The sequence below is a fragment of the Ascidia mentula genome, chromosome 6 (genome assembly GCF_947561715.1).
Source record: "Ascidia mentula chromosome 6, kaAscMent1.1, whole genome shotgun sequence".
Lineage (NCBI taxonomy): Eukaryota > Metazoa > Chordata > Ascidiacea > Phlebobranchia > Ascidiidae > Ascidia > Ascidia mentula.
This window is the reverse complement of record NC_138571.1, coordinates 16489561-16515824: the sequence shown is the minus strand read 5'-3', so window position 1 is coordinate 16515824 and position 26264 is coordinate 16489561. Positions and strand designations below refer to the sequence as shown.

Genomic DNA, 26264 nt, shown 5'->3' with positions numbered 1-26264 from the left:
TTCAAAGAACACCTTTTCAAAGCACTAACACGTACGAAATGAAATGGTTATCTAAACATGTTGCCGCAAAAGCTGTATTTATTGTAAAAAGCTGTTTCCTTTTTTACTAAAACAATGCAGGGCTGATTGAATGGAACTTGTTTCAGGAAATCCGTTTCTGTGGTTTCATTCATTATTTCGTTGAAACTTTCGTCCACTTTTCCCTCATGGCATCGCTTTTTTTCGTAGAAACTTAATTTACCCGAGCTGCTTATATGATAACAACAATATCGTTGTTTTGTTTATATTAGTCGCTAAAATGATTTTTGAATGTTCGTCCTGTAATTGTTCTCCACAACAATAGTGAAGAGCTGTTTGTTTTTGACAGTAGTCACTTTTTTCTCCACATGGTTAAAGACGAAAAGTTGTCGTAAAAACGTTAGTTTTTACATCATAACTTAATTGTATTGGTTGCCATGACAAAGGTACGCAAAAACTTCCACCACGATGAAGAATGCAAATAAACGCGCTGCGCCAAATAGTGGCGATTGTGTTTATCCACTATAGAAGCGCAATGATAAATACATACAGACACTCTTCTCGGAACATATAGTAGCGGGACCTTATTTGACTTTACATTTATAGACCCCAAAAATGATCTTCGTTGTCAATTACTCAAAATGTTTTTTAAGGATTGTAAAAGTTTGCGGACTGAAATGTTAGAAACTGTGAAATTTTTCCGTTTGCTTGTTTTCTTCCCCCTGCTTTTCTTCATTTTCTTCTTCTTCCTCTTTTAGCTTTGGTGGAGGGACAACTTCCAAAACCTCTTGAAGAAAGATTGTGATTGCGCCTATACACAACAGTATGCCGCGTCAAAAACTCTTACTCAATGCTTTGTAATGTCAATTGACCCCAGCAATATGTACAGGCAGTGGAAGGATTCAAATATTTTGTCAGTTGGTTCTATCACAAAAGTCATATTTTTCAGTCGGTTCTGTTGCAAAAAGTCATATAATCCATTGACAGTAACCAGTAATGCTAACCGGTTCGCTGATCTCATAAAATCTCGTGAGACGGTTCTATAGAACCTGTGCGAACTTCCTGAATCCCACCTCTGTGTGGAGGGCGTTTTTAGTTAGCAAATCAAAGAGTTTACAATTAGCAAACAAAAGGCATTTTCAGTAAGTTAAGATCAAAACTTTGCCAGATTGCATGGTTTAGTTTGGTTGGCTTTTCGCCATTAAGCATACCCAGAAGAGATAATTTGTAATCGTGTCACTGCACAGAAGAAATAAAAACATACAAAATACGGCATTTGTACATTAAATAGTAGGAGTGTATCGCTTGTATGGACAAACGCTGTGGTTATCCTTCACTTAAATAGCAACTCTTTGAAACAAAGCAACATTTCCTGTATTGTTATCACTCACCCATGAAAGGTGGAACTTTCTTATAATAAATGAATGGAAAATAGAAGAAGAGTCCTGCCAGGATGAAGATGCCGGCGTAGAGATACTCGAGAGCTGGTTCCTCAATGATGGGAGCCACGATCAAGTACAAGGAGGCGAGGAAACAGATCGCAGGGATCGGCAGGAAAACCTTGTGGCAAGTTATAATTCGGGTAAATGTGATATTGCAAGTGCGAATTTTTGCCTGTAAGCATGGGATTTGCGGCTACTTGTCATAGTCACTCTAAAAAGTGCAACGACTTTCAAACTTTAAGAAGTCTGAAATGTTAAAGATTGTTCCGGTGAAAATGCGTTGTTTCAATCAGCGCGGGGTTCGCATTAAGTCTTATAACCTATCAGCGGACGCTAAGCTTCTTGAAACCCATTCTTAGTAGCAAAACGCAGTAAATAATGACTACTTTGTACGTTTTAGCGTTTCCTTTAACCTATGTAGGGGTAGGTCCTCCACGCTAATGTCAAGGTTGCATTTCAAAACGTACTATTGGAGCAGTTGGTTGGAGTGGACCCGAATGCCAAAGGGCTCAAATCTCACCGTGAACGGTATTTTACTATTTTTCCATCCCAGAATGATTGTTTTTATATTTTTGCACATTATATCGATTACAGTTAATTACAAAATCTTAAACGCTTACTTCAGTTACCAAAGCCTTAATTTGGAAGTGTCCTTACGTTGCACTTCTTACCCTAAACGGTCGGTCCCAGTCCGGTTGGCGGTAGCGAAGGACGATGACCGACAAAAACGTAAAACCGTAGAAGATCCACGAGGCGAATGTAAAGTAGTCGATGAGACTTTCGAATGTTGAACTATCGGGAATGATCATGATTATTGCGATGAGGCACTGGAAGAAAAGTAAGGAGATTAAAGTTAGCCCTGTGCCACGATCAACAGCTGCACTGATGAGACCTTACAGGTCGAAACAGTGTTTACATCCTGTTTGCAGCTCTCAATCATTATCATGGCTTTTTTTGCACATATTTTAATATGTTTTGATCAATAAATGAAGAAAATGCACTTTGATCATTAGGTTTACTGGCATTCAGCTAAGACATTGCAGTCAAGTCAAACCCCTTTTCGTGGTAAGTTGGAGCGAGATGGAAAACACAAGCTGGGTGTGAAGTTTGCTAACGACGTGCGTTTGCCAGGTGGTCGCCTACTAGTTTTTCTTGACGCATTACAACCAATCTTAACGCTGACCTCCCTCAGCTCAGTCGGTAGAGCTATTGTCCCGGTATGCCCAGGGTCCTGGATTCAAACCATTGGGAACCTATTTTTTTATATCCAGCTCTGTCCTGTCAGGCTTTGATCCAGCTGGTCTTGCAATGCCTTGGCTGCGATTTAGACGCTCTCATAACGTATAATCATTGTTTCCAACGACTATGGTGACGTTTAATGAAATTTTAAACTTAACACTTAAGTATCGGCGTTGTTGTTGTGCTAAAAATACGATACATCACTGTTGTTCTAACTTACATTGAACATGAGTGCAGGGGACGGTGTGTAGCAAGTTACACTGATGTACGAAAATATGTCCAGCATGTGCCCGTTCCTCCCGGCAGCGTAGGTTATCCTTAATAAACAAGACGTGATGAGAAACACGCAACTGTTTTTAGGTTTTCTTGAGGTTAGTGAAAGGAAAAACGTAACTTTTACAACTCTTGGAAAATGATAACGCAGAAGTGTTTCATGCAAACCACCGCATGGAATACAGGATCCCTCTACTACGCAGGTCTTTACTTCACAGCTATCATATTGAGATCGCTAGGTTTACGATAGCCAGTAAACCTGCTGCAGTATGATTTGATAATTATTTTTTTCACGATACAACTATGGCAATTTATGTATATATCTGACCTTCCAGCGGTAAAGGCACTTCCATTTGCCGCGCCGAACGTGGAGCAAGCAACGGCAACAGGAACGAGAAAGCTGGCTGGTCCAAACACACGGTCACCGAAAGTCTGTAAGTCAGTGGTTTGTGAATGATTTAGCGAGCTTTAATTAGGGAGTTTAATTTGTAGTTTTAACCATAAACACCACACTGAATTTCGACACTGAGGGCATTATTGATTATACGCAGTAAGGCAAAGATGCAGTAACAGCCAGTTGATGCAAATCTGAACTGTTAGCACATAAATTAATTTTTTTACCTCCGGGCGCGTATTGGACAAAACTGACGTAAAGTAACCTCTTGCCAATTGACCAATCATACGTCCCGGATAAAGCTTACGATTCACTTACTATAGCAACGGCGCTGGATTGTAGAAGCTCTGCAGGCGTCATCACCGTAAAATACGCGATGTTGACGAGAATGTACAACACAGTGACCAGCGGGATTCCAATCATTATAACAAGAGGGAAATTTCTGCACCATACGAACAGGAAAAGTTAGTTTTTGTGAGTTGGAATTTTCTTGTGGTAAAATGCTCACCTGGGTGGGTTGATCAACTCTTCAGTAACAAAATTTAACTGGTTCCTGTGAAAACAACAATGTTTTAATCGAAGTGATTAACAGTACCATTATTCTGAGGTAACATTTAACATGTAACACGTGCAATTCTTGATTTAACTCAGTGATTCCCAACCTTTTCGTGGTTGCGTACCACTTGGGAGGTTAAACAATTTCTACGCGTACCACCTAGTTGAGTGTTACAAAGTAACCTAGGGGGGAAATAACAATCATTTTGAGATCACTTACGATTTCTTAATTTCGCAAATGACGGAAAGGTGTTCGCGTGCCACCTGGAATGCCGTCGCGTACCACTGGTTGGAAAACACTGATTTAACTGTTTCTTAAAACCGCATCTGCCATAAATGTGTGGATTGAGATCAATGGTGGACCCATCCCGGTAGTTTTGGTATATTAACAGGAAGCTTTTTTTAAAGTGCAAAACTGGCCTTGGAATGTTATCTCAGAAGACAAACAAATTTCTGTACGTTTTGTCGTCAGAGCAAACTAAATGCCATTAGCCAAATACGCGATATTTTGACGGCAAACATCAGCTTTATTCACCAATATCGCCGACCTGAAACAGTCTTATGACTGAATTGCTTCTTTGATTTGCTTTGTTGCTTATCTTTTAGGCATGCATGAGGCCACACAGACGCCAGTTAACAACATGTTGGAAAATATCTGTGTCATCTTCAGCTCATTATGAAGTAATTTCAGCAACCCCAACAAAATACCCACTATAGCTATATATATATATAATGATGTATGTTTACCATCCGTCGTACGACCATAAACCGCTATAAAACGCCACTGCAATGGCGGAGAACGAGGTTGCCGATCCTTCGAATGCATTCTGGAAGTTCTCGGTATGTCCCTGTCCCAACATGACGAACCCTCCAACGATGATTGCGACGATGATGGCCAGCTTTGCGGCGGTGAAGAAGATTTGGACAAAGTTGCTCAACTTTACGCTGAAGCAGTTGATCGCCGTGATTAAAACTGTCGAAACAAAGATGTTAACATTAATTTCAAATGCTTGTTACTACTATTTTCCATTGTATGTTTATTGAACACAGCCAAAAAAGTTTCAGACCAAAATTTGATATTGCTTGATTGCGTGTTAAGTTGTTTTGCCGCCGGCCCATGTTACAATTTGTCGTAAGCTTTAATCGTGCGCTCTAACTAAAGGTCGGTTTTAAAAGGTAGTGCATTGGTGCGGAATCATTAGGGAAGGTTGAAACCTCCAAGAAATTACAAAACGAGCCGCATAAACGCGGTTGGCGATTTCAAAAGGATGCTGACGAGAATAAAGGTCAAAGAACCAAGGGTCTAAACAGTTTTCTCTGTTTTTTCAAGTTGGGGATCGGTTGTCAGACCTATAACCGATACACTAAGCGTTTGTGCATTACGTGGCATTTTTTGGCCTTTATAGATGCGCACTTTAAGCCCATAAAGTGTCGGGAGAGCGCTGTTCATTCCTATACTAAACAGTAGGATCAAAATGGCTATCTAAAGTAAAAAATGATTGCCACAGCACGATTTGGACCCTGGATAAGAAAAACAGCAATAGCGATTATGCGTGTTGGAATTCGGGTGCTGCGTGACGTAAAACCCCATGTCGGCGCTTATTTGTTGTGAGTGGAGACATCGTCGAATGGTTAATAAGTGATTTTAATCGTAAAACTTTTATTATCGTGTTGAAGGATGACGATTTACGGCAAACAAGGGTGCAATATTTGTATGTGACAAATATGCATGCGTCAATGAAAAAATTGTGTATGCATGAATACAAACATGCTTGTTGGTATAAGATAACTGATTCCTGAAAAGCGTTCAGGCCCTAAACATGACGTTTTTGAAGTCGATAAGCCAGCTTCGGTCAATAATAAAACTTTTGCAAAACATTGACATACGCTTTAGGTCGCTTAATTAACTGTACAACAAATTAGACTTTTCTGATTTGATGGGAGATTCTCCGTAAGAATCAGATTAAAGAACTAAAGCCATGCTGTATTACGACATGAAACTCCATTGCGGAGTGTGTTCCTGAGAGACTGATCCTGTGGTTTGGATATACAGTATACTGCATTACTGGCGGGCAATTGGAACATTGTTCAAGCCTAAACGGGATACGTGGCCAGGAAAACCTGCGCTAAAATCCCGTTATGGTGGTATAGGAATCGACAAGAAAAAGCCATTGCTACAAAGAAAAACACCAACCAATACACCGGTATAGTTACATTACTTAGAAGATAAAAGCCAAAGCTAAAATACTGTTATACATTAGTAATACTAAACGTTTCGAACACTAACTGCGTTCATCATCAGTACTATAATCAATAGTACTGATGATGAACGCAGTTAGTGTTCGAAACGTTTACTATTACTAATGCAAGAACAGCATTTTAGCTTTGGCTTTCATCTTCAAAGTTATTAACTCCAAATATTTTGCACCCAAGTTACATTACTTACTTATACAAAATGCTGCTGCGCATTTCTGCGTAGTAACAGGTGCGTCGCATCCAGGGTAAAACGGGGCAGTGACGTAATCCGCAAACCCCACAGCTATGATGGCGAAGGACGAAGGTTTGGTGACGACGACTGACGTCCAAACGACCAGGTACCCGATCATGTTGCCAAATGCAGCTCTCAGATACTGGTATTCCCCTCCAGATTTTGTGATCATCAGTCCCAATTCGATGTAGCTGATAGCGCCTGTTGGGGGAAGGAGATATGATTAACTAACATCGTGTAAAATATTGGCACACATACAATGGTTTTGTTAAAACAATTTTAAAAAGTCGAATTTCAATTGAATTTTTCGTATTTTGAGTTGCAACTGTTGCATTCCGAAACAGCAGAGTTTGCAGGCGAATTTACAAAGTCGTCTATTTTCAAAGTCACTGAGTTTAGGATCGCTGATCGTGGTGATAAAAAAAACGCGACGTGTTGAGCTCTTCCCTTGAGAAAAAAGCAATTGGTTTGTTGCTCCGTTTTAAATCTTTGACCCCCCCAAAAAAACAGTAATAATCTTACCCAAAGTGGCAAGGACACCGCACCCAGCCCACACACAAAGACTTGCTCCGACCGATTCGGCGTACGACAAAATCCCAGCAGGGGAAAGAAAGATTCCGGAACCGATCATAGTGCCAACAACGAGAGAGATGCCACCCACCAGTCCTACCTGCAATAAACATGGGTTAAGCCGGCGTTCAAAGAAGAGTCATGGTTACAACTACAATGCACATTTTAGTCAAATCAATCAAATTTTTTGCATCATGCAATGCCACGTGAACAAGAAATGCGAATAATATTTCGCACTAATTAAACCATCAAAGTTGCATTGAATCTGGTGCCCATATATAAGGTGAATTTGCGAGGGAGAACCAAGATGTGTTGTTGGATCACAACAAGTTACACTGAAAGTTTATTTACGAAAAGTTTGTCCAAGTATGAAAGTTTTGCATTGTTGCAGAGCGGGTGTAATACACAGAATATTTTTCTTCCACCATACTTAAAACCTTGTTTAATGTTTCCTAAGTACAAAGAATTCTATACTTAAAAACTAACAGTACTAAACGAATTAAGAACAATTTTTGACATTGTCTTGGTATTTTTCCCAAGCACACACGCTTACCTCTCGTTTTAATTCGACTTCATTTTTACTCTCATTGCTACTTTCACTGGTGGCAGTGCTAAATTTCCTGGACCTGAGTTCGGTATCCATGGCTCAGTATATTTGTGTACCAGCTTAACTGAAATATGCGTGATATATGCCTAAATAAAAAGCACAATTAATGAATATATCAAACGAATTGATTTGATTAAACTAATCAAACTGATTACATTTCTACATATCGGCATTAACTTGCCTAGCTGTAGATGTACAGTCCGCCTGCCATGCTAGCTACCGTGGCCTCTTTCAAGCTATATGCGACAGAGACGCCCAAAAACCATTGTGCTGCATACGCATAGTCAACAAAGCAATGCCTTTTTTACGAGCTTTTCTACTGTCATTGTTTGCAGTCTTGCGGTGTCAATGTTGGCGAACTATGGATATGTTTGTCTGCCTGTGGTGAAACATATGAGATCTGAGGGTCGCTTTAAGTGACGTGGGCTTGTAAACTGGGTTTATGATGCCAGACACACCCAGCGGGTATCAAATGCATACAGCAACCATTCGTTATCTTTTCAAGAATGATGCACTTAATTGCCTTAACACATTTGTTGAATAAATACAAAAGATGGAATAAAAATAAACATTAAATAAAACTCATTTGAGAGCTGCAGACAGGGTGTATACACGCACTGTTTCGACCTGTAAGGTCTCATCAGTGCAGCTGTTGATGTGGCACTGTGCTAGCTGGTAGACTAGCAGGCACACAGATTTCCACTTTGTGGTACCTTTCGGTCAATCGTCGATATGTTGGGTACCAAACTAGATACCAATCAACACAGACGAACCACGTGGAGCGCACCATGGCCAAAACAACTGTTTGGGATCCAATAGCGCTATCGGCTCGGCTTGTGCCAAGAGCACAACTTACATTCACAAGATATGTAAAGCTAAAATAATTTCTCACTTCACCAACCCGGTTTGCGTTGCATGGAAGAAACATATCGTAATAATGCTCTAAAGCAATTAAGTCTAGGACCACAAATATTTTAGTTTTGACATTTTTGCATATATTAAAACGATAACAGTATCGCCGTTTCATGTACATTTACCTAAAGCAATATTGGTAACGAGAAGTCAACGCAAAACGTGCTGTGCCAAAAGTAGCGTTTGTGTTTATCCACGATAAAAGCACCACAGTACACAATGACAAACAAAGAAACTCAGTCTTGTCAGAACATAGTAGCGGACAGACAATAACTTGACACAGAACACAGGTACACAGGTCGTCCAAAGTGACATGGATATTTGATGCTAAAAATGTTTTCGCGCCAATGTCAGAAACGGTGAGATAATTCCATTGGTTTGTTTTCTCTGGTTTTTTCATCTTCTTCCTTCTCGTCCAGCTTGGGTGGTGGAACAACTTCTAGAATTTCCTGAAGAAAGATTGTGATCGCGCCTGCACAAGAACACTTTCCTGTCAAACTATGTCAAAATCATGAGAAAAAAACAGATTTTGTTTTTTATCGTAACAAATAAAAAGTGCAAAAGCTGCTTTTTTTAAATCGCTCAGATTAAATTACTTTTTCGAATGAATTTAAACCCCATCGTACATTGCACATGTGTCAGAGCAGCTTGCAAGATGGTGGCTAATTAGACCTAATTGGTCGATCGATGTGCAGTGTTTATTGTGTGCCTAAAATCACTTGTCAACTCCGCTTATGGCGAGGAAACACAATGAAAAGATATTGCACAAATTTTCTTACCTTAATTATATGACCTATCTGGTTTTATTTAACAATTGTAGAAGACAAGCAGTCAGATAAAAACCTACGTCAGTATTAACAATGCATGGCCAGCAATGCAAACGTATTATAAAGCATGTGTACGGCCGCATTAATTGCGAACCCCTGCTCAAGTAATACATGTGCACCTACCCATGAACGGTGGAACTTTCTCATAATAAATGAATGGAAAGTAGATGAAGAGTCCTGCCAGAATGAAGATGGCAGCGTAGAGATACTCGAGAGCTGGTTCCTCAATGATGGGAGCCACGATCAAGTACAAGGAAGCGAGGAAGCAGATCGCAGGGATTGGTAGGAAAACCTTGTGGCAAGTGAGAACTTGGGTAAATTGGTTCCCATGCTTACAGGGACTAAAAATACACGATGATAAAATCTTTAGATTTCTTAGAATTTGATTCAATAGACACTTCACAAGTGGGAATTGGTTCCCTGTAAGCATGGGGTTTGCATCCACTCTAAAATGTGAATCGAATCAAATTTTAAGAAATCTAAGAAGAAAAATCCAGCTCTACCTTACGTTCCACTGCTTACCTTAAACGGTCGGTTCCATTCAGGATGGCGGTAGCGAAGGACGATGACTGACAAAAACGTAAAACCGTAGAAGATCCACGAGGCGAATGTAAAGTAGTCGATGAGACTTCCGAATGTCGAACTATTCGGAATGATCATGATCATCGCGATGAGGCACTGGAAGGAAAGTGACCAGTTTTAACGGTAAAATGTATTTTGACAAACATAATATTTCTATACAATTCTGTTGCGCCTTATGATTTAGCTGTGAAGTATTTTGTAAAAACCTTCTCGATTAAGTCGTATTTTATAAAACACGCAGTAATGTTTCATGTAAGGGCATGATTGGCAGGATCGCCCCACTGCGCAGGATCTTACTTGGCGAACACAGCTATCGTATTAAGATTGCTTATTTTAACACCTAAAATATTTTTTTCAAAAACGCCTGAAATGCGAAACTTGTTGGTGCAATAATGGATCTGCTTTTTTCTTTTGAGGACGATAATTTAGAGTTTTTAAACTCACGTGGGATATGACAGCAGGAGAAGGCGTGTAGCAAGTTACACTGATGTACGACAAGATATCCAGCATGTGCCCGTTCCTCCCGGCTGCATAGGTTATCCTGAATATACAAAAACACCGAATGAAATATTATTTTGGATTCATTTTTTCTTTTAAAACCTGATGGTATCGTGAAAAAGCACTTTTCGAAACGTGCAATGGGAATAAAATTGAATGTTTTATCGATGTGTTTCTGCAAACTATGGTCAACTGTAGCAGTTAACATATACTGCTGACCTTCCAGCTGTAAAGGAGCCTCCATTCGCCGCGCCGAACGTGGAGCAAGCAACAGCGATGGGAACGAGAAAGCTCGCTGGTCCAAAAACACGGTCGCCGAAAGTCTGTGAGTTATTTTAGTTTAACTTTGTTTAATATTTCTTTTGGAAACTTACAATTCCAGACTGCGAAACATGTGTCGATTCGATGGTCAGCTTATATTGTACGAATGCTTTAGCTACTGCGCCCAAAATTTTTGGTCATGACAGAACAAACAAGTGTTACAGTAAAAAACATCAAGTGTCTTCACATCGAGCACTTCGGCATGTTGGTGACCCACAGTAACCCCAAACATTAACCAATCACACGTACCGACTACTTACTATAGCAACGGCGCTGGATTGTAGAAGCTCTGCAGGCGTCATCACTGTAAAATACGCGATGTTGACGAGAATGTACAACACAGTGACCAGCGGGATTCCAATCATTATAACCAGAGGGAAATTTCTGCGCCACGCGAACAGCAGGACAAGTTAGTTTTTGTGAGTTGGAATTTTCTTGTGGTAAAAATGCTCACCTGGGTGGGTTGATTAACTCCTCGGTCACGACGTTCAACTGGTTCCTGTTGAAACAAAAAGTTTCAATTGAAAATAGAAATAGTAAACGCAAGTGTTTGAAGCGATTCTAAAATCTCTTACAACCCACCGTATACATGACGATGTTTAAATGTTTTAAAAAGGCATTTGTTACAAAATCGTATTGCGTGAGAATGATGCTAGACTACAACAGCAAACGTACTTCCGATGGCGTTTGAAGGGGGAAATTTACTTTTGAAAGTTTTGTTGAAAGACACACAAAGTTCTAATACGTTTTGTTGCCAGAGCAAACTATGTCATCAGTTGACCACCATTAGAAATATTTTGGCCTTGGATGTCACTCTTAGTTGTAACATCCCGGACCTTGCACATAGTCTCATGACTGCATTGCTTCTATCTTGCATGTGAGTATGTAACAGGCCCACGTAAAACCAAATAGAAAAGATCACACGATTCAATGCATTTATAGTAAAAGTTGGTTGCGATATATCTTGTTTTATTCCGTCCGTGATAAGAGATACTTCATAGAGTTACGAAAAATGTGACTGGCCACTCGTAACTAACTTTACCCAAACAAAAATTCCTACAACTTTAAATGTAATGATGTATGTTTACCATCCGTCGTACGACCATAAACCGCTATAAAACGCGACCGCAATGGCGGAGAACGAGGTTGCCGAGCCTTCGAATGCATTCTGGAAGTTCTCAGTATGTCCCTGTGCCAACATGACGAATCCTCCAACGATGATTGCGACGATGATGGCCAGCTTTGCGGCGGTGAAGAAGATTTGAACAAAGTTGCTCAACTTTACGCTGAAGCAGTTGATCGCCGTGATTAAAACTGCCGAAAAATTGTATTATTTCAATTGCAATTTGGATTCTTCGTGCCGAGTGTCCATGGTCCAACGTTAAACTTTAATCCAGAACATCGGTTCTATCGTAAAAGTACAATCAAAACATTTGTGTTTTAAGTACGCCGTTTTATTTGTAGAAATGTACGCCGCGGGGCAAACTGTCAAACAAAATCGGTTGCAGTAAAATGTGCTGCATGGTTCCGTCTTGTTGACGTAAAATCGCATGTCGTTACGTGTTCGTTTTTGGAAGGGACATCAACGAATGGTTAATAAGTGACTTGGTCGCAAAAAATGCATGACCCAGGAAATGCATGGGACATTGCCGCCAGCAAGGATGCAGTGTTTGTATTACGTCCCACAAAAATCATTCAATGGACAGATGATGTTTGTCTGAATGCAAAATCCAAATGCTTTACCTACGACGCATGATTGGCGATTTTGGTCGTTGACGAGCAGACAGCAATGCCTGCGCAAGGCAAAGCACCCCAGTGGTGAACAAAATCTACCTGACAAGCTTTTTGTTTTTCTGGGAACCATTTGTTCTGGAGTTAGAACATATCATAGGGAAGAGGGAGGTGAAGCCCCTTTCTGGATCTACTCCTGCTTTGAGCATTTAGTTCGTTAATTTCTCTATTAATGTTAGTTGCATGCGTGAGCGTTCGCCAATATTTTACGTTTGTGTTGTTCAAAAAAAACGTTCATTAACTGCCACAGACTATGACGCGATATAAAGAAACTAATCTGTTCTGGCGGAGCGTTCAAACCTCTGCAGCGATAAAAGTTGACTCTGGACCTGCGAAATAAGCCGTATTATGCATAAAGCGTATTTAACGTATACTCACGTAGGCAAAGGGCTGCTGCAAATTTCTGTACGATAACAGGTGCCTCACACCCCGGGTAGAACGGAGCTGTGACGTAATCTGCAAATCCTATAGCAATGATGGCTGAACCCGAGGGTCTGGTGACGACGACTGACGTCCAAACGACCAGGAATCCAATCATATCTCCGAATGCAGCTCTCAGATACTGGTATTCCCCTCCAGATTTTGTGATCATAAGTCCCAGCTCGATGTAGCTGATAGCGGCTTTCAGGGAGATATTAAATCACGGTGTCAATGACCCTAATTTTAGTTACGAAAAGAATTCGGTAATATTCGGAAAATTTATTAAAAAACTTTTTAAGAATGGCGAGTTTTAGTATTCGGATAGTTTTACTAAACCTCAAAAATTTGTTTTTCCCACAGTCAATTAATAATGGCCCATGAAATTGACGCCTCAAAAAATGAAATAAACTGTAATTACCCATAGTGGAGAGGACACCGCACCCGGCCCATACACACAGACTTGCTCCGACCGACTGGGCGTACGACAATATCCCAGCAGGGGAAAGAAAGATTCCAGAACCGATCATAGTTCCAACAACGAGCGAGATGCCGCCCACCAGTCCTAACTAAAAATACATAAGTCTTCAATGCGCCGTTTCAGTCTCTAGTCTATATAACTGTAGTAGTTGCTGGTGCGCTGTTTTGACAAATGACATTTGATAAATGACAACAGTTGTTTTTTAACAGTCATTCTCTTATGAAAACAGTGCACCAGCAAGTTAGGAATACACGGAAAGTTTTAGTGTTTCATCATCGTTCGGGTTTTGGATATACGGCGTTCAGCGAGTGACACTGGTTGGAATGTTTTTTTTTTGTTGAAGTTTTTTCCGAATTATTACAGGATCTAATCAGTCAAACGGACTGGGAGTTTATACAAGAGCGTTGTTAATTCACAAAACAGTTTTGCTTTGTGGTAAATTTAGGAAATCGGCAAAATGCAAATCGATTTATTGTGGTAAGTTTAACACGCACTTTTTTTCGAAACAATTTATTGACTGTATTGCACCGTTTAAGATAAAATTAACTTTGCTTGATGCATCACAAGATTAAAGTTGTTGTATACCCTCTACAATAAACAGATTTTGACAAAAACTAACTTTGAATATTTTTCAAAAGAAACCAGTTACCTCCCGTTTCAATTTGACTTCGTTATTGCTCTTGCTACTTTCACTGGTAGCAGTGCTAAATTTCCTGGATCTAATTTCAGTATCCATGGCTCAGTATATATTTTGAACTCCAGCCTTATTGAAATATATCTAAAAAAACAACATAATATAAGTTATAAAGACATTAAGCTTGTGACGCCGGCGAACAAACCCTTTCACAGCATAAGCTGCTATCTTATATTGTCCGTCTGCCAAGCGTTTTTCCAGCTAAATGCGACCGAGGCCTGCAAACTATTGTGCAGCACAGACACAGACAATTAGCACAATGCAATTGTAAGGTTTATCGGCTGTCTTTGTTTGCATATCTGTAATGCCATGTTAACGTACCATGGATATGTTTGCTTGCCAGTGGTGTAACATGGGCCTTTGACGTAGGCGTGCAAGCTAGGTTCACAATGGCAGAACACACCCAGCAGGCCTCCAATGCACATCGCAGCCAGGTATTGTCCACGCAGCTTGCAAGGCCGCCACGCTGACGAGACACAATAGGCCAAAAGAATGTGCCCCATAGGTATTTTTAGCATGTGACTTTGTGAACATTGGCTTGTTGTCCATTTTGAGTTGTATTTGCGGACGTAAAAGGGGTTGTTGGCCTCAACTAAGCACACTTGTGCATTAATGAAGCAACAAGCTTATGGTTGTTGTCCCTCTACCACAGCTAAAATAGGAAGAAGATGGTAAAAATATACCTGGGTTAAAAAAGAACCAAGTGGGAATATCCCAGCGTTTCTGATATGACTTTCCCTCAAAAACATATATTGTACAATTGTTTGTATTGATGTCGGAGTACTTAAGTACGTAAAGGGAAATAAAGCTGCAAATTCCGATAAAACTGTGTTTACAAACGGTAAACAGAACGATATTGTTAATGGAACAATGGTACACTGATATATTGCCTATAAGTTGCGCAAACGATTCTAGTCAGACTTTCATCTGCGGCTAGGAGAGGATTGCTGAAAGAAAACGCTTGGACAAACGAACCAGTCAAAAACCTTTTTTTATGCTTCTGATTATTGATTGAAATCTTTCAGTTAATTACAGCTTGTAGATTTTAGGTGAATATACGATAAAAATTATCCAATGAGAACCTACAAAAACTAATATGACGTTTGCCTGTGTCCACTGAAAGTTACATAACATTCGATACGCTATAGTTTGTAACAGACAATATGGAATCTTCGTACTTGCTCGTCCCACTGAATCCACCATGGGTAGATCATGTATCTTGTTTTCGCCAAGTATACAATAGTTCTAAGAATTCAGATGAGACATTCTGATCAATAACATTTTCCGCTTGAGCGTTGACGTAATTAGTTTACACGGAAGACGAATTTGCGGCGGATTGACGTTATGGCTTCAACTTGGCATCAGAATTCCTAATCAATTCGCAAGAGCCTTACACGGTCGGAGCAACATCCAAGTAGCTACCCAGTATAACGATAGGTGAGTCAAATGTGGTCATTGCGGAAATGACCGATGAATGCAAAGCGATCGGCCAACATTACAATTGTCACTTGCAGCCCAATTAAAAGTTTCCGGGGTCGAAAATGGTCAACAAAGTTGCGTCACTCGCACGTGCCACACGTGTTTCGCTGCCAATTCCTGGAAGTTCGAAGATTGTTTGTGTCGCACTCCCTTAAAAGGTTTTTTCTGAGACAGTAGCAGTTCTATAAAAGGGAGGCTTTGCATTTGAAATTCGTTAAACGTTCAAGCTTAGTTTGAAAGGTATGTTAACGCTAATGACTTATGCTTAAGGCCATACGATTATAATGAAGCGAATAATTGATCTGTAATCATGCAGCTTACAATGGTAATAATGATCAATGCATATATGCATTCATAAGTTACATTGAGTAAATCGCTTTTCTAAATACAGTGGATTTTATATACGAAAGAGCTACTGAAGTGCCGTGCTAAAAAATTATTTTTTTGCATTGCTCTGTCAGCCTTATACGTAAAGCAATACTGAACAATAATGTCTTTCAAAATCCTGCTGGTGGTTTGTGTAACGGGGCTGGCTGTTTTAAAATCGCAGACGTCAGCCTGTACTTGCAATGTTCCACATGAACAAACAAACATCTGCGCAGGAGAACACGGTTAGTAGCAGATCTGTTTTCCTTATGCTGTCTGCATTTGTTCAATGCGTGTTCCTAATAGATGGTAGTAATTTGAAAAGCCGAATATAAACTATAAAATGGAATAAGCTGCGGTATTATTGTTCCTTATATGACTTTCGAAATCGGATATGCACGCGTAACATTGTGCCTGCAGTGTTTCCTATTTATTTTGTTTTGTAAGAAAGTTGCGCTTTCAACAGTGTTGTACCAGTCTGAGGGAATTTTTGCAAGAAATATTTTATGAAATTGAACCGTCGTGATTAAAATTAACAAAAAATTAAAAAAACATCAAATAAAATGAATAAAAACGATAAATCGTGAAAAACAATGGAAAAAGAACATGTCGTTCTAAATTTAGCAATGGAGTTTCTGGTGACGAAGAAAACTCGTGGAATGGTGGTGGAAGACGAATTTGTTCCAGAAGAGGAAGACAGTTCACAAGATAATTTTTCGTTGTACGGAGGATACGTATTTGGCTCTGTTTACAAATATGACATAAAGGACCTACGGGTAAGGAAGGAAAACTTTGATGTTATGTATGTATCAATGTTTCAAATCACGTTTCTTCCGGTGTAGACGACGCACAATAAATAATGAATTGTCCAAAAAGGAGTTTGTAGGCTGTTTAGTATTTCTTGCACCAAATTTTAGTTATAACTGTATAACAGAAAGAATGTTAACGGGTTAATATAGCTTACCCCTCTCACCATGCGACCAAATTACTAAAGATCAAAAATAAAACTTTATTGCTGACTGTACGTACTACAAACTCAACGCTCTAAAAACAAGGTCATTTCCCCTTTCAGGCTTAAACGGAATCTTTATTTCCAACTTGTGTTTAAATTTTGAAACTTAGAACTTAATTTGTTGCATTTTTACCGCATAGCGTGACCAAATGCCAATAAATGTGCCACACAAAGTAATACAGAATATAACATTTCTCTTGAAACAACTTTTGTCTACTTCGGTGCTGAGTAATCACCCACCTACAACCTTATAATTTCCTAATAGTGGGAAATTTTCCACCAGTTAAGAACGATTGCTGTATGCATAGTGTCTTAAACGTACCATGATGTAACACGAAATATTATTTTGCTGCTGTTGCTACCGAAAGGACAAATTATTAAAATAAAGACTAAAAAGCAAAAAAGAAACACAAATGCAACACCAGGTATTTGCTCCTTTTTTCAGGTATATCAAAACAGCTCACAGATGGCAAACCTGGATATTACATATATTCTTTCGAGCACTGATTCATGCGGAGCAACTCTCGAAATTGGAAGCAGATATGTCGTTATTGGGGGTAAGCGGTCCGTTGTCGAGTTACACCAATTTCTGAAACACGACTCGTGTTTTTAAAAATATGTCAACAATATCTCTAACGTGAACAGGAAATGTTACATTTTCTTGTACTGCGAGTATGGAATATTTTCATGTGTATAAAGATTTAGATTTAATCCCCCCTTTACATACGCCCCATCTTTGTACAAAACACAACCCCTTTTCCATAGAAAAAACTTCACTGTAGAGTTCTCAAACCTTTTCGTCTCGCGGCCAACTTCTTTCCTCGTAATTTAATTGCGGTACACCAAGTCAGTTCATGATTTAAAAGGAAACACCAGATGGCCCTGGTTAGGTGTGAACGAATTGCGTTGATTCGGGGCTGCTTTTAGTTCTGAACGTTAAAGTTTTTTATTTATTAATATCATGGCGAAAACGTCAGTAGTAGTAGCCTATAATATTATAAATAAATATTTTCTCGGCACACCTGAACCAGCCACACGACACGTGTTATATAGAACCCATTTGTCCAGAACATCACCATCTGTGCGTCTAAAACGAATGCAATGTTTCATATTTTTCAGCTTACCTTATGTACGGACACGTGAATATCATATCTTGCTTGAACATCATCAGTTTGAGTCGAGAGCCTTGGGTCAATCGCATGGTTATTCGAAGCAACCTGAATTCGTTTTACAAAACAGGCTGCGAGTGCCGGATTTGCAACGAATATTCAATTACTCACACCACATGCCCAACGGTAAGTTAAGCGCTTCGTGTTTTCCTAAACCAGTATTTCGCAAACCTGTGGGTAACGAACTAAAGTTGAGTCACCCGAAAGTTTTTGGGGTCGCTTGTGACAAGTAAAGCGAAAATTACGCACTAAGATTTGTAAAATTTTACTGTTGGTTACGTGCAAGTCACCGCAGGACATTTATGCTTGGGTCGCGAGTATTTTGTAAAATATATTTTTTTCAAAATTAAGGTCGCCCTTAAAAGTGTTGAAAACAGTTGTCCTAAACAAGCGCTTTTTGTTATGTTTGACGAGCGACTGTAAAAGCTCCGTAGGAACGGTGATTTCAGGAAACGGCGTGGGACCAAGTCGCAATTAATGCCCTTCCAGCGACATACGGAGGGCAAACGTTCTGGTAACTTAGCCGAGCGTCACCATGCGGACACATAATAAACGAAATCGAAAAAGTGCGATAAAATGTTTTTGTTAGCTTCGGGTATGGTTAAGTTATCAGGGGATTTCGGACACACTGTTTGGAATCGTCATGGCGTAATTTAAGCTTTAGCATACGGCGGACAAAAGGGTAATTCTATGCGTACGTTGAGGGTTGGGCTGCTATTCTATCCCATTTCGGTGAAAAACTTATCCAAAAATTTCCAATGCGGCCACTTGCACCTAAAACGAATTTTGGTAAAAAGGCTTCTACCGACCAGTCAAAAAATTCATAAAAATACTTTTAATATTTTAAAGGACGACGAGCCCATGATATGCAAATTATCGGACATCAACTACAGCTTGTCGTACTTAAAGGCATGCATTCCTGTCATACAGAATGACGGGTCAAGGATGTGCCGTTGGTTTTAAAGTACGTACCGCTCACCTCGAAAAGATGTTTTTATCGTTGTTTGATGCATTTGTGTCGTGGTTCGCTGCTTGATGGTTCACCCATCACATGTTGGTTTTATCTCGCTTTTCCTTTATAATATGCAGCATAACATTATTGCAACGAATCTATATTCTACACACAAGTTCATATCAACCTCAAAAAGATGATTACTAGTGTATGTATGTTTCATTCGTGTCATGGTTTGCTGCTTGATCCTGTTGTTGTAATATCGTCTGCTTGTCCTTGTGTAATAGCAGCATAATATCACCAAAACGTGAATTATTTGTCACAATAAAGAGTCTTAACATTAGTGTTATGATATTAATTGTTTATTTGGTCATACAAGAGGCTTTAGGTCACTGTAACTAAGAAGGCAACTGCAAAACACAAACGTCAAAAGAAAACAGTACATACGCCTGGACAAGAACAAAAAATACACTATCAGAACACGTGCGCGGCAGCACTTCGTCAGTCACGCAAGCGTAGAACGCGCAAGGCTCAGGGCAACTTGCGTATCGCCGTTGGTATATGCCCTTAAACACTTGTTTTAGTTTCACGACAATTAGCTTCTGTGCAACAGTGGTCGGTCTTGTTCTGAGCTGGGCAGATTGATAGTATGTAAACATTAGTGTAGTCCAGGCTTGTTTAAAACTCAATATTCCTTATGTTTATGCTTACATTGGTGTGTAAGTTTACCACTAGGGGATAGGGTTGGCAACACGGAAAGATGTAGCACAACTTTGGCAAAGGCTTAACTGAATGAAAACTTGAAGCCAATAAGGAACAATAAAAACTCATAAATTGGTTGAAATCTTCCCGTTGATTACAGCTTGTAGATTTTTGGTGAGTTTATGACGGTGTAAAAGGGCAAAAATATCAAATGAGAGCTGATAAAAATGTATTCAAAGCTTTCCTGTGTCCACTGAAAGTTATATAATATTCGATACGCTTTGTTTGTAACAGACAATATGGAATCTTCGTACTTGCTCGTCCCACTGAATCCACCATGGGTAGATCATGCATCCTGTTTACGCCAAGTGTACAACAGTTCTGAGGATTCAGATGAGACATTCTGATCAATACCATTTTCCGCTTGAGCGTTGACGTAATTAGTTTACACGGAAGACGAACTTTTGGCGGATTGACGTTTTGGCTTCAACTTGGCATCAGAATTCCTAATCAATTCGCAAGAGCCTTACACGGTCGGAGCAACATCCAAGTAGCTGCCCAGTATAACGATAGGTGAGTCAAATGTGGTCATTGCGGAAATGACCGATAAATGCAAAGCGATCGACCAACATTACAATTGTCACTTGCAGCCCGATTAAAAGTTTCCGGGGTCTAAAATGGTCAACAAAGTTACGTCACTCGCACGCGCCACACGTGTTTCCCTGCCAATTCTTGGAAGTTCGAAGATTGTTTGTGTCGCACTCCCTTAAAAGGTTTTTTTTTGAGACAGTAGCAGTTCTATAAAAGAGAGGCTTTGCATTTGAAATTCGTTAAACGTTCAAGCTTAGTTTGAAAGGTATGTTAACGCTAATGACTTATACTTAAGGCCATGCGATTATAATCAAGCGATTAATTGATCTGTAATCATGTAGCTTACAATAGTAATAATGATCAATGCATATATGCATTCATAAGTTACATTGAGTAAATCGCTTTCCTAAATACAATGGATTTTATATGCGAAAGAGCTACTGAAGAGCCGTGCTAAAAAATTATTTTTTTTACATTGCTCTGTCAGCCTCATACGTAAAGCAATACTGAACGATAATGTCTTTCAAAATCCTGCTAGTGGTTTGTGTAACGGGGCTGGCTGTTTTAAAATCGCTGACGTCAGCCTGTAGTTGCGATATTCCACATGAACAAACAAACATCTGCGCTGGAGAACACGGTTAGTAGCAGATCTGTTTTCTTTATGCTGTCTGCATTTATTCAATGCGCGTTCCTAATGGATGATAGTAATTTGTAAAATCGAATACAAACTATAAAGTGTAGTAAGTTACGCAGTATTATTATTGCTTGTGTGAATTTCAAAATGCACGCGTAACATTGTGCCTGCAGTGTTTCCTATTTTTTTTTGTTTTGTTAGAAAGTTGCGCTTTCAACAAGTGTTGTACCAGTCTGAGAGATTTCATACAAGAAATATTTTATGAAATTGAACCGTTGTGATTAAAATTATTAAAGAAATCAAAAAAGCATCAAAAAAATAAAATACGAAAAAAAAAAACATTTCGTTTTAAATTTAGCAATGGAGTTTCTGGTGACGAAGAAAACTTCCGGAGATGTGGTGGATGATCAATTTGTTCCAGAAGAGGAAGACAATTCACTAGATAATCTTCTTCCATTTGAAGAGCACATAATTGAGTGGAGGCATTACTCATTTTACAAATATAACATAAAGGACCTAAGGGTAAGAAAAAAGTTGATGTTCTAATTGTATCAGTATTTCAAACAACGTGCAAACGACGCACAATATTGTAATGTCCAAAATTGAGTTTCTAGGCCGTTTAGTATTTCTTGCACTAAATTTTAGTTATGGCTGTATAACGGAAGGTATGTATACGGGTTAATATAGCTTGCCCCTCTCACCATGGTAACCAAATTACTAAAGATCAAAAAGTTTAATCGCCTAGTAAGGAGCTATGCAGTAAGGCGATTCTGACTCGTCATACATACGATAGCACAAAACACTTCTGCGTTTGCCAGTGGTTCTTAACCATTTTTTCTCTTATTTCCCACTTTCAGTTTAAACGGATTCTTTGTTTCCAACTTGTGTTTAAATTTTGAAACTTAGAATTTAATTATTGCATTTTTACCGCATTGTATGACCAACTGCCAAAAAATGTGCCACACAAAGTAATACTGAATATAATATTTCCCTTGCAACTACTTTTGTCTATTTCGGTGCCGACTAATCACCCACCTATAACCTTATAATTTCCTAATAGTGGGAAATTTCCCACCAGTTGGGAACGACTGCTGTATGTACCGTAATTACTCAAATGTAAGCCGCCCTCGAATGTAAGCCGCACAAACGGTAGGTTAAACAGCTTTACAAGCCGCGGCTTACAATCGAGTAAATATACGGTATAGTGTCTTAAGCATAGCATGATGTAACACGAAGTATTGGCTACTTTTTTCAGGTATACCAAAACAGCTCAGAGCTGGCAAACCTGGATATTACACATATTCTGTCGAGCACTGATTCATGCGGAGAACTTCTCGAAGTTGGAAGCAGATATGTCGTTGTTGGGGGTAAGCGGTCCGTTGTCGAGTTAAACCAATTTCTAAAACACGACTTGTGTTGTTAAAAATGTGTCAACAATATCTCAAACGTGAACAGGAAATGCTACAATGCAGTGCTTTTCAACCTTTTTAAATTCTATCCGCACTTCTCTGTGGCACGAAAATTTCATCCGCACAATGCGGCCGCGCATGAAATGTTTGCGAACCCCAGGATGTACATAACTAATACCAACAGCCAGGCTTCATGATAAATTGCCCTTTCTTGAACGTTTCGAAATTTAAGCGATTGGAAACCTACCGACGATTAAATGGGAAGGATTAGCGTTGCTTCTTGAAGCTAGTGTACGTAACTAAATATGAACAATTCTTAGACTAAATAACCTTTTATCGGGTGATTGTAATTCGCATCATGTTGCCCATCCGCACAATATATTTTCACATCCGCACAAGTATGGATGGTCCCACAGGCTGAAAAGCACTGCGATAATGCATTTTCTCGTACTGCAAGCTTGGAATATTTTCATGTATATACAGATTTATATTTAACCACATACACGGCAAGCTTTCTACTGCAGCTTTTCTTAAGTTGTCATCTCCCTTGTACAAATTACACCACCACCCTTAACATGCGCCCCATCTTTGTACAAAACACAACCCCTTCTCTACAGAAGAGACCTCACTGTAGAGTTCTTAAACCTTTTGGTCTTCGATCGTCTTAATTTAATTGCGGCAAACTTTAAAGTCAGTTCATGATTTAACAGGAAACAACAGGTGGTTATGGTTAGGTGTGAACGAATTGCTTTGATTCGGGGTTGCTTTTAGTTCCGATGCCATTGTTTTTTCTTAAAATAGTGTTTTTGAGGAAAACAACAATTTCAGTGGTAGCCTATGACATCTCAAATATTTTTTTTCTGTTCATTTGAATCCGCTTCACGAAACCTACTATATAAAACCCACGTGGTCAGAAAGCTTTACTATCGCCATCTGTGCATCTACAACGAGTGCAATAATTTTATTTTTCAGCTTACCTTATGAACGGACAAGTGAATATCATGTCTTGCTTGAACATCATCAATTTGAGTCTACAGCCTTGGGTCAATCGCATGGTTATTCGAAGCAACCTGAATTCGTTTTTCAAAACAGGCTGCGAGTGCCGAATTTGCAACGAATATTCAATTACTTACACCACATGCCCGAGGGTAAGTTAAGCGCTTTAAACTTTCCCAAAAGTGTTTTCCAAACCTGTGGGTGGAAAAGCTGAGTCGCCGGCAAATTTTGGGGTCGCTTGTGATAAGTATAGCGAAAATTACGCACTAAGATTTACAAAAAATCGGTGCTGTGTTTCTTTTTTTGTTTGTTACGTCACCGCAGGACATTTTTGCTTGGGTTGTGAGTATTTTGTAAAATATGTTTTTTTGAAAATTAGGGGTCGCCCTGAAAGGTGTTGGAAACAGTTGTCTTAAACAAGCGTTTTTTGTTATGTTGACGAGCGACTGTAAAAGTTCCATAAGAACGGTGATTTTAGTAAACAGCGTGGGTCAAGTCGTAATCAATTACCTTTAATTTCCAATGCAGCCAGTCGCACCTAACACGAGTTTTGGTAAAAGGTTTCTACCGGCCAGTCGAAACTTTTATAAATATACTTTTACATTCTCAAAGAACGACGACCCCATGGTATGCAAACTATCGGACATCAACTACAGCACGTCGTACTTAAAGGCATGCATTCCTGTCATACAGAATGACGGGTCCAGGATGTGCCGCTGGTTTTAAAGCACGTTCTGCTCACCTCGAAAAGATGTTTTTACCGTTGTTTGGTGCATTTGTGTCACGGTTCGCTGCTTGATGTATTACCCGTTACGTATCAGTTTTGGGCAAACCCGCTGTTCCTTTGTAATTATAGCAGCATAACATTATTGCAACGAATCTATATTCTACACACAAGTTCATACCAACCTCAAAAAGATGATTACTAGTGTATGTGTGTTTCATTCGTGTCGTGGTTTGCTGCTTGATCCTGTTGTAGTAATATCGTCTGCTTGTCCTTGCGTCAGAGCAGCATAATAGCTTCACAACGAAAATGTAACTTGTCACAATAAACAGCCTTTACATTAGCTTGTGTGTAAAAGTGGTCTTGTTTTGATAAGGGCAAATAGTATGTAACCATTAGGGTATTCCAGACTTAAAACCCAATATTCTGCAATCGATTGTAGTTGCCAAGTGACACATTCACCACAGTTTTGTTGTTAACGAAATCACCTTCTGTGCAATCAAACACTTCGAAGAATTTACACTGATAAAATCCATGAAACTACTTTTAACGTATAATGCTTTTCGTAAATGAATAGTGACGTGAAATTGTGAAAATTAGGTGCAAAAGGACAAAAAATTTCTTCTCGTCTGTTTCGATTGAGAGTATGAAATATTCCACATAAAATGTGAACTTTCCGACTAATTATTCCACCACAGTCTGTAAATGGGCCCTGCATCTTGGCGTGTTTCCACTGTCGTCTTGCATTCGGGAACGGACAAGTGCAGAAAATTCAAGTTCATCCAGAACAAGAAAAGGTCGCCTGATTTGATATTTCTAATCGATGCCGTTTCCCGCCGGTGCGTTGGCGTGAGGCCTAATGAGATTTCTCAAAAGATGACGAAAATGTGAATTTCCAATACATCGACTACACGCTTGCTTGATCTTGGCATCAGAAGTTGTCATCAATTCGCGACATCACAGCCTGAAACGGCCCGAGCAAGTGGCATGTAGTTTTCCGGTTCCACATTGATTTGGGCGCCAAATGCGACCATTGCGGCGGTAATAGCCGAGGATACACAACAATACGCAAGCTTTGTAATTATCACTTGAAACCTAATTGAAAGTTTTCAGGTTTGAAAATAGACAATGTTTAGGCCATCTTGATACGTCAGTCGCGTTTCGCAGCCAATTCTTGAATGTACGAAAATAATCTACGGCGCTGACCCTTAAATGGTATTTTACGGGGCAGCATGCAGCAGTTGTACATAAGACACACTGTTTCGGCATTGGAAAAGCACCACGCTGCCGGTGGATGGTTCAAAACTCTGTTGGAAAAGCACCTTTGGGTAAATCTTGCTTTAACAAAAAACATAATTTGGACCCATATACCGAAGGCTGGGCTGTCGTTTTCTTCTAACCTACCGTATGTTAAACTTCTCACATCCGCAACAGCTAAGCGCAGTTGCTAAAAGGATTCGACTGAACAATTCGAAAACCCAAGATGTTTTTATTTACTTGCAGGGTTTGGTCGCTGCTGTGGAGTGCGAAACTTCATCTCTTGTTGGTCCCCACCGCCCATTTTAAAAGGCTTGCGTTCCCATCGTACAGAATGACGGGTCCAAAATGTGCAGCTGGTTTTAAATTCTGCGCTGTGCTCACCTCAAAAAGATGTTTTTACCAGTGTTTACGTGATTCAATTGTTTCATGCTTTGTTGCTTAAATCGATTACTCAACATATGTTGGTTTATAGTAAAGTCGCCGCTCCCTTTTAACAATTAGCAGCATAATGTCACTGCAACGAATCTTCACATTGCATTAATGTGTTCCAATTTCAGTTGTTTATCATGTGGATTTGTGTCGTGGTTGGCTGGTGGATCCTGTTGCTGTGATATGTGCTTAGCGTAATAACAGCATAATATTGATGTAAAGTTGATGCAACCAGTGGACGCACTACATGTTCTATACGAATTTGTGAACCGGTTGCTAAAAATATTAACTCCTGCTCAAAATCAGAATGCATGCAGTGTTTTTTTTGCTCACTCATTGCCTTTTTTTTTTTTGCTCACTCAAAGAAACCTTACGTTGTATCGCAATGTTGCGATTTTGTTGCAAACTCTTTGCAATTTTTTTCTGGGTAAT

General features: G+C 39.5%; 4 protein-coding genes across 4 annotated transcripts; 2 read left to right on the top strand and 2 right to left on the bottom strand.

Moving 5' to 3' along the window:
* Positions 1 to 698: 698 nt before the first annotated feature.
* LOC145905590 (b(0,+)-type amino acid transporter 1-like) lies at positions 699 to 7659 on the bottom strand. The gene is made up of 11 exons (XM_082992835.1): positions 7533 to 7659; positions 6932 to 7079; positions 6368 to 6610; positions 4669 to 4894; positions 3875 to 3919; positions 3685 to 3808; positions 3301 to 3404; positions 2920 to 3016; positions 2132 to 2287; positions 1410 to 1578; positions 699 to 829 (listed from the first exon to the last, which is right to left on the bottom strand). The coding sequence occupies exons 1-11, from the start codon at positions 7620 to 7622 to the stop codon at positions 699 to 701; spliced, it is 1533 nt and encodes a 510-aa protein (XP_082848961.1). The 5' UTR covers positions 7623 to 7659.
* A 1189-nt stretch (positions 7660 to 8848) lies between these two features.
* Positions 8849 to 14151, bottom strand: LOC145907310 (b(0,+)-type amino acid transporter 1-like). Its single transcript, XM_082994737.1, has 11 exons — positions 14065 to 14151; positions 13356 to 13503; positions 12896 to 13138; positions 11815 to 12040; positions 11181 to 11225; positions 10987 to 11110; positions 10625 to 10728; positions 10352 to 10448; positions 9848 to 10003; positions 9449 to 9617; positions 8849 to 8970 (listed from the first exon to the last, which is right to left on the bottom strand). Exons 1-11 carry the CDS (start codon positions 14149 to 14151, stop codon positions 8849 to 8851), a joined length of 1521 nt encoding a protein of 506 aa, XP_082850863.1.
* A 2429-nt stretch (positions 14152 to 16580) lies between these two features.
* Positions 16581 to 19098, top strand: LOC145907309 (metalloproteinase inhibitor 3-like). Its single transcript, XM_082994736.1, has 4 exons — positions 16581 to 16730; positions 17412 to 17523; positions 18086 to 18261; positions 18985 to 19098. Exons 1-4 carry the CDS (start codon positions 16581 to 16583, stop codon positions 19096 to 19098), a joined length of 552 nt encoding a protein of 183 aa, XP_082850862.1.
* A 1467-nt stretch (positions 19099 to 20565) lies between these two features.
* Positions 20566 to 24459, top strand: LOC145906646 (uncharacterized). Its single transcript, XM_082994097.1, has 6 exons — positions 20566 to 20645; positions 20868 to 21017; positions 21373 to 21536; positions 22270 to 22381; positions 23396 to 23571; positions 24032 to 24459. Exons 2-6 carry the CDS (start codon positions 20897 to 20899, stop codon positions 24143 to 24145), a joined length of 687 nt encoding a protein of 228 aa, XP_082850223.1. The 5' UTR covers positions 20566 to 20645; positions 20868 to 20896; the 3' UTR covers positions 24146 to 24459.
* Positions 24460 to 26264: the final 1805 nt, after the last annotated feature.

What these genes read in the sequence shown, in the direction of transcription:
- LOC145905590 (XM_082992835.1), bottom strand. Translation starts at nt 7,622, where the DNA reads ATGGATACCGAACTCAGGTCCAGGAAATTTAGCACTGCCACCAGTGAA. An exon ending in CGCAGCAGCATTTTGTATAA is followed by an intron (nt 4,895 to 6,367) that starts GTAAGTAATGTA and finishes TTGTTTCGACAG; the next exon opens with TTTTAATCACGGCGATCAAC. An exon ending in ACTGGGACCGACCGTTTAGG is followed by an intron (nt 1,579 to 2,131) that starts GTAAGAAGTGCA and finishes ACTTGCCACAAG; the next exon opens with GTTTTCCTGCCGATCCCTGC.
- LOC145907310 (XM_082994737.1), bottom strand. Translation starts at nt 14,151, where the DNA reads ATGGATACTGAAATTAGATCCAGGAAATTTAGCACTGCTACCAGTGAA. An exon ending in GAGTTAATCAACCCACCCAG is followed by an intron (nt 11,111 to 11,180) that starts GTGAGCATTTTT and finishes CGCGTGGCGCAG; the next exon opens with AAATTTCCCTCTGGTTATAA. An exon ending in GGCTCCTTTACAGCTGGAAG is followed by an intron (nt 10,449 to 10,624) that starts GTCAGCAGTATA and finishes TTGTATATTCAG; the next exon opens with GATAACCTATGCAGCCGGGA.
- LOC145907309 (XM_082994736.1), top strand. Translation starts at nt 16,581, where the DNA reads ATGGAGTTTCTGGTGACGAAGAAAACTCGTGGAATGGTGGTGGAAGAC. An exon ending in ATGACATAAAGGACCTACGG is followed by an intron (nt 16,731 to 17,411) that starts GTAAGGAAGGAA and finishes TCCTTTTTTCAG; the next exon opens with GTATATCAAAACAGCTCACA. An exon ending in CAGATATGTCGTTATTGGGG is followed by an intron (nt 17,524 to 18,085) that starts GTAAGCGGTCCG and finishes CATATTTTTCAG; the next exon opens with CTTACCTTATGTACGGACAC.
- LOC145906646 (XM_082994097.1), top strand. Translation starts at nt 20,897, where the DNA reads ATGTCTTTCAAAATCCTGCTAGTGGTTTGTGTAACGGGGCTGGCTGTT. An exon ending in CATCTGCGCTGGAGAACACG is followed by an intron (nt 21,018 to 21,372) that starts GTTAGTAGCAGA and finishes TTTTAAATTTAG; the next exon opens with CAATGGAGTTTCTGGTGACG. An exon ending in ATAACATAAAGGACCTAAGG is followed by an intron (nt 21,537 to 22,269) that starts GTAAGAAAAAAG and finishes TACTTTTTTCAG; the next exon opens with GTATACCAAAACAGCTCAGA.